The sequence below is a fragment of the Malus sylvestris genome, chromosome 13, assembly GCF_916048215.2.
Source record: "Malus sylvestris chromosome 13, drMalSylv7.2, whole genome shotgun sequence".
Classification (NCBI taxonomy): domain Eukaryota; kingdom Viridiplantae; phylum Streptophyta; class Magnoliopsida; order Rosales; family Rosaceae; genus Malus; species Malus sylvestris.
Window position 1 is genome coordinate 14,129,339 of NC_062272.1, and position 7,375 is coordinate 14,136,713.

The 7,375-nt window shown below is 39.8% G+C and overlaps 1 protein-coding gene and 1 pseudogene across 2 annotated transcripts; both read right to left on the reverse strand.

Moving 5' to 3' along the window:
* Positions 1-2,364: 2,364 nt before the first annotated feature.
* On the reverse strand, positions 2,365-5,101 carry LOC126597300 (F-box protein At3g07870-like). 2 transcript variants are annotated; one of them, XM_050264087.1, is made up of 3 exons: positions 3,316-5,101; positions 2,686-2,866; positions 2,365-2,579 (listed from the first exon to the last, which is right to left on the reverse strand). In XM_050264087.1, the coding sequence occupies exons 1-3, from the start codon at positions 4,578-4,580 to the stop codon at positions 2,460-2,462; spliced, it is 1,566 nt and encodes a 521-aa protein (XP_050120044.1). In that variant the 5' UTR covers positions 4,581-5,101; the 3' UTR covers positions 2,365-2,459. The 2 variants fall into 2 exon arrangements, with proteins under 2 accessions (XP_050120044.1, XP_050120043.1); XM_050264086.1 differs by having other exon boundaries at positions 2,365-2,594.
* Positions 5,102-5,243: 142 nt separating this feature from the next.
* LOC126595267 (peptide methionine sulfoxide reductase B5-like) lies at positions 5,244-6,895 on the reverse strand (annotated as a pseudogene).
* Between the last annotated feature and the right edge of the window lie 480 nt (positions 6,896-7,375).

Here is a 7,375-nt window from a genome sequence, read left to right on the forward strand (position 1 = left end):
GATACATCTTAGTGCCTCCTGGATGTATCGCATATGCCGAAATATGTGCTTCATGCAAAATTTCTTTATTTAATTCTGCATTATTCGGCACATACATCCTACTTTCCTGCATAAGCATGCCATCAGTTTCTCGAATCTCAAAATCTTTCTTTTTGCCTTGATTCCTTGCTTGAATTATTTCTTGGGTCTCCTCATCAATCATCTGAGTCTCAAGAATGCGATCAATTAAAACTGGCCTAACCTGGAAATTAGCAAGCAAGGCTTCTCCTCAATCTTCCACTCCTAGCTCCACTCCAGTGGACCTCAAACCTGCTAGAAAAGGAACATGACAATCATAGATGGCATTAAGTCTGGCTGGAGTCTTCCTGCTAAGTGCACCAGCCACTGCATTTGCACGATGAGGATGGTACTCAATCGTGCAATCATAGTCACTAAGTAACTCAATCCACATCCGCTGACGAAGATTAAGATCTCTCTGAGTAAACAGATACTAAAGACTCTTATGATCTGTGAAGATCTTACATTTCTCACCATAAAGATAATGTCTCCAAATCTTCAAAGCAAAGATGATAGCCGCTAACTCCAGATCATGTGTAGGGTAATTCTTCTCATGAGGTTTCAAATGTCTCGAAGCATAAGCAATTACCCTGCCATGTTGCATCAATACACAACCTAAACCGTTCAGAGAAGCATCACTATAAACCTCATAATTACCACTATCATCTGGAAGTGCTAGAACAGGTGCATGAGTGAGATAGTACTTCAATTGTTGAAAACTTTGCTCACATTTATTATCCCACTCAAACTTAACCTCCTTGCGCGTCAATCTCGTCAATGGCAAAGCAATCACTGAAAAATCCTTAACGAACCATCTATAGTAGCCTGCTAGGCCAAGAAAACTCCGTACCTCAGTGACGGTTCGAGGTTGCTCCCAATTCTCCACATCTACTACTTTCTGAGAATCCACTTGAATGCCTTGAGCAGAAATGACATGTCCCAAAAATGCCACTTGATTCAACCAAAATTCACATTTGCTAAACTTAGCATATAGTTGGTGTTCCCTCAAACTGCTCAACACCAACTGCAAATGTCTAGCACACTCAGCCTTAGACTTAAAGTATACCAGAATATCGTCAATGAAGACAATAACAAACTTGTCCAAATATGGTTGAAATACTCGATTCATTAAATCCATAAAAGTTGCTGGTGCATTAGTTAACCCGAATGACATCACAAGAAACTCATAATGACCATATCAAGTCCTGAATGCGGTTTTAGGGACAACTTCATTTTTAATCTTCAACTAATAGTATCCCGACCTCAAGTCAATCTAAGAAAATACGCAGGCACCTCTGAGTTGATCAAATAAATCATCTATATGAGGCAATGGATAACAATTCTTAATGGTTACCCGATTCAATTGCCTATAATCAATGCACAGCCTCAAAGTTCCATCTTTCTTCCTCACAAATAAGACTGGGGCTCCCCAAAGTGAAGTACTAGGCTAAATGAAACCTTTATCCATTAACTCTTGCAACTGCACTTTCAATTCTCTTAATTCGGCAAGAGCCATTCTGTAAGGAGTCAAGGATATAGGATTCGTACCTAGAAGCAGATCAATAACAAACTCCAACTCTCTATCTGGCGGCAATCCAGGCAAATCCTCAAGGAATACATCCGGAAAATATCTGACCACACGAACATCTTCCACACTACTAGGAGTATCATCACTCAGCACCACATGAGCCAAACATCCCTGGCAACCACCTCATTTTCTTGATCCCCCAATGAGAATCGGCGCGTTCCTCTATCCAGGTATAATCCAGTTTCCTTGATTTGGTTTTAGGGGGTGTGGTCTTGATCAAGATGTCGGTAATGGGCGATCTCAAGATGCAGAGATGGAAGCAGGGTTTGCAAACGAACCTGCAGTTGAAGAGGCTCTTGAAGTTAAGCCTTGAGAAAATTTCCACGACTAAAGCCTGTGGAAGTTGATGAAATTCACAAAGAGGTCCTTCGGGTTGCTAATCGCGCTTCGCCGCCGATCAGCGGTGTGGTTGCCACTCTTTTCCTATGATTCATTTTGTGGGTTTTAGGTTTCTGAAGGAAATTGGAGAGTTTGAAAGAGGAGAAGTGAATTTATGGAAAACCCGGAAAATCACTAAGGAAGAGATTTTGGCGGCAAATTTCCCCGCGCGAAATCCAATTTTGGTCTACGGTAAAGGCGCCAAAAATTGGATAAAAAGTGGGCTGGGCTGGCCCGGATGATTAGAATAGGCCCAATAGGGTCTTCAACATGATTTCCTAACGTTTGTTTATCGGCAAATAAGTTAAAAACTCAAAAGAAACCTTCCGAGTCAAAACAAGTTAATAGCAAGGAACTTACATTAACAAAAGTATTTAACAAAGCAAGTTATGACAGCCATTATCGTCGATGGAGGCGGAGTTATCCTGAAGAATTTTCAAGAGGAACCAGTGCTGGAGCATCGTAGACACATCGGGAACCCATTACCGCTGAAAACATAACCCAAGTGCTCATTGCATAGAGAACACGGAGCCCCTGCCCTCCAAGTGAAATCCGGCTGAAAAGAGATTGTCTAGGAAAGACACAGTAACAACCATCAGATGGATTCGAGAAAACAAAATGTGATCGCTAAGAAAATAGACTGATGAACTATGAGGACTCACGTTCGCAGACGAATTCGTGGTTGTTGGAAGACTTGCTTCGAAAGAAGGCCAGTCACGGCCCGAGTTAAGTTTTGTAGACTTGTGGTGTTGCATCTCAGAGGCAGAATCATAACTCCCTTCACGAGGGAGATCAGAACTCTCTTCAGCAGGAAGATTGTCACGTTTCCTACAGCCTTGCACCCTGCATATCATATAGTAAGCATGCCAAAATGAGTTGATATAATTCCCGACAAACGTCTCAGACTCCTCCCTAAACATCCATGTATCGTACAAATTTATGGAATACAATAGTTCTGCTTTTGCTGATAACCATTGCCACTATGTTTTGACATGTGAAAAAAAAGATCATCTCGAATTTAACAAAAGAAAATGAACAACTCATAAACCGCCTGATGAGTACTGATCGGCGATAGAGATTGGACCATATCAAAACATTTCGAAATGAAGAGATATTGACAGAAGTTAAGTTGCGATTGATTTCTATATTTTCAACTTTTCAATGTCTGGATCGTATTTCCCAACATACACATCAACTTCCACAAATTGAAAGCAAACAAGAAGTTGTAAACTTGTAACCAAAAAATGCAATTAAATCTATGCATGTATACAAGTGAGGAAAAATTGCAGTACCTTTTCACCTCCTCTGCCCTTGAAACATTATAGAGTGAAACAAAGCAGGGACTGTAACCAATTGCATGAAACTGATTTCGGGTCTGAGTAATTCTAGTTTCTCTGAGACTCGTCCTTTTCTGGTTATAGCAAACCACAGCCCAATCATTGTAAGACATTACAATTTCCCCATTTCTCAAAAACACCATGGGTTCATACAAATCGCAACTAAGTTCTCTCGGATACAAGTTTTCGATAACAAGAGTTTTAGCCCAAGTCTCTCGGACACCATACTCCTTCATAACCCACATAACAAATTTACTAGAATCGTCCCCAAACACACACAAAACGAGACAACCTTCCAACACTCCCAACTTCAAACAGTCTGAAAATTGCTTCTCCAGCGGTCCAAAGTAGCTAGGTGGGGCAACTGCCTGAAACTGTTCCCTTTCAAAGTTGAAGGAATTTATAAGCTCAAAAACATCGCTACCGCGAGAAACCCAATGTAGAGCTCCATGAAGATAAGCATTGAAGGGCAACTGACAACCAAGGCTCCCAGAAGCACTTCCAATGCTTCTCCAAACCCCCGTACCAATGGTGTATATCTCAGCCTCATAGCTGCATCTATCATTGCTGATCGGTTCACTCAACGGAACAAACGTTTGCAACACCTTATACTCATTAGTCCCAACACTAAATCCAAGTCCAACAGAGGTAAAATTAGGCCTAGCCCTATCGCTCCGCGGCACGGTGATGAACTCACCCAAAATTGGATTGCAGACATACAAAAGGTCCCCTCTTTCGGGTCCGGACAAGCAAACTAAACCATTGCAGGAGTTTATCAGATTAAATTCAGAAATGGGCAGGCTAAATTTGGGGGTAAACCTCAGTTTTTCGTAGCGAAAGCGAGAACCAGATGATTCCTCAATCTGGGTAAAATCGAGCCTCCTTGTTATGCTTTTGGGGGGAAAAGTCTTGATCAGTATGCCAATGGGGGATCGTGAAGTGCAGAGAAGGGAAAATTGAGGGTCGGAAATTAGAGTTAGCCAGGATTTGCAAACACACCTGCAGTCGAAGAGGGTTTTGATGGGGAGCCTTGAGAGGATGTCCATGACTATAGACCGCTGGAGGAGTTGAAATTTGGAGGGAAGTCTGGGCGGCTGCCATTGCCGTCGTTGTTGGTGGTGGTTGTTGGTCGTCGGCTGCTGTGGTGTATCTGCTGCTGCTGCTGCTGCTGCTCTTTTGTTTGGATTCGTAGGGTTTTGCCCTTTCCTTCCTCTCGGCATTTTTTATTTCCGGCGGCGGAGGGAAATGAGAAGGCAATTGGCCGTGAAAGTGAGAAGTTGGGCCGGTGTCCTCCTTCACTTGTAGGCTTGGTTTACCAGTTGGACTAGTCAAGACACTTGAGTTTTGAGTCACAGCAATTTTTGTTTGTTTGTTTGTTACATTAGGAAGTCAAACGGGTTTGAATTCACGCAGTGATGCAAAGACAACACTCATTTCCACTATTGTACAGAGCGAAAGCAGCTTTGATCAGGGATGATGACAACCTCCGAAGACTTCATAACCAAATAATTTTCGCGATGAACCGGCATCAAAGAATAATTTTCACGATGAAATGCTCGAGGGAACTCGAGGACAACTTAATCGGCCTCGAGTGGCTATATCTCTAATCACAGAAGACGAATTCTAAAAAGTTTCTTTTCCAAATTTCCCATCAAATAATTGCTTAAACTTAGAGCACTTTTGAGACAGATTCTACGGTACCTACATGCACCTAGTACCGATGTTCTTTGAGCCGTTCGATCAAACCAACTTTCAAATGTGCAACGGCACTCGGTGCCCGTAGGTGCTGAAGAAAAATCACTTTTGACACAATCCAATGTTGTTGCTGGAATAGGCAGGAAAAATTCATCCATGCAACACCCCCAGGCCATGAAACACGAAACTAAAACAAAGAGGTTTTATTGGCCCTTCAGCTAAAATAAAATATCATAACAGATTCACAAACACAACATTCAGATTAACAATCTTTGTGTTCTCTTCATACACGGCAGAAATCGCGTTAAGGTTTAAGCGTAAGAAAGCAGCTAGATCTGTTGTGACAACGATCCAAAAGACCTCATAGTGCAGATGTTTCAGGAACAAGCTTGATGGAAACGCTGTTGACACAGTGGCGTTCATCTGTCGGCACCTTGTGCCCTTCCCCTTTAAAAACATGCCCCAAGTGACCGCCGCAAGCTGCACATGTGATCTCAGTTCTCCTCCCATCTGGGTCAGGCTGAAGTACATACATAGTTGTTTCAGTTACATCCAATGTCAGCAAAATGCATTAGCTAAAAACAAAAACAAACAACATTTGTATTATCAGCAACAGGAACACACCGATCGGTTTATGGCTCCAGGCAGACCCTCGTAGAATGCAGGCCAACCGCATCCAGAATCAAACTTGGTAGTTGGCTTTTGAAGAAGGGGTTTACAAATGTGAATGGTGTTCCACAACCAGCATATTCCCCAGTGAATTTTGGCCTGCATAACTCCAACCGTAAGCAAGTCTAACTTAATCAATTCACACATTGTGCAGATACTAATATCTCCCCAACATTGTAATCAAGGCGAAGGGATTATGTAACATGTATCAAATTGGTAACTGGAGTAATTTCCTCAGTAATCTAAGTAGGGTAAATTAGGAGATTTAGCAAAATTTTGTATCTTTCAGAAGTTTGACAACTCGGTGATTCTCGATTTTAGTTCAATTGCTGCTGGAGGGGCCTCGAGTGGGAATATTTCTAAATCTTAATGGAAAACAAAAAGGTCTTCAACGTGTTAACAAAAACGAACATAAAAACTAAACACTGAAAACGAAATGGTTATCAAATGGTCTTAGTTTTGCAAGTAGACTTAAAAAACAGTTGAATACCATTAGTAAGTAAGCAAACCCTAAAGCACTTCATGGGTGTTCTTCTGCCAATTCATCACAGATGCTATATTTTTTGTGGCTAACAAATTGTTAGACTTAGAATATGTTATACAATCTTGCAAATGATAACATGTTTTATGAGTTATATCATCAAAAATACAAAAAAAATGATCAGAGAAGCAGAAAAAATATTGAATATACCATCCAAGAACAACAAAATCCAGAGAAAAGACAGAACCCATCAAAATCCAAACACCACATGAGAATTGAGACATACCTAAATAGATCATAGTATAAAATATGATGACCAAAATTAGAAATAGGAACAGGCAGAAAAGAAAAGAGAGAGGAATTACTCAGTTCCTTCCTCGCGTAGAATCCTCAACTGTTCCGGCGAGAGAACAGCCCGCCATTCTTCCTCAGTTTTCTGAATTGGTCCATGCGTTTTCTTGGGAAACTTTTGATAGACTTATTATTGAACATGGACGCAAAATCAACCAAATCCTCTGTTAGAGCATCTCCAGAAGATTCCAAATTAGTGGAGGATTGTGGTTGAATTCAATTGGGATTTTATGGATTTTAATTTTTTAATGAATTTAGGATATTCAATCAGAATTTTAAATAATTTTTTGAAATTGTAGATGCATTCAATTAAAATTATGGTGTATACTTACCATACATCTAATAATTTATTATGTGTTTTCACATAACTCTGATTAACTTTCACATTAAATATTACTTTTTTAAATTTGAAAAAATTTAATCAAAGTTAAGTGAAAAAACATGTAACAAATGTTTAGATGCATGGTGAGAAATTTTTTTTAATTATCAAATTTTCTAACTGAGTGAATTGGTTAATTATTAAAAACTAATGCTAATTACATTTTTTTTATTTTTTTTAAATCATTTAATCAAATAATTTTTTTTTTAAATATAGTACACAAAAAATGTGTAAATAGTATCACTCGTTATCGTTTCTCAAAAAAATAATCACCACTCATTATTAAATTCAAAAAATTTAATAATCAATTTAAATTTGCTATCAATTTTGAAAGCAAACATTTGATTTGAACTTTTTGTCATCGGTTATGTGATGCGGCCCGTGTAACTAAAGGCCCAATAGTTCCAAATGGGCTGAGTGGGGCTTGAATCTGGCCCATT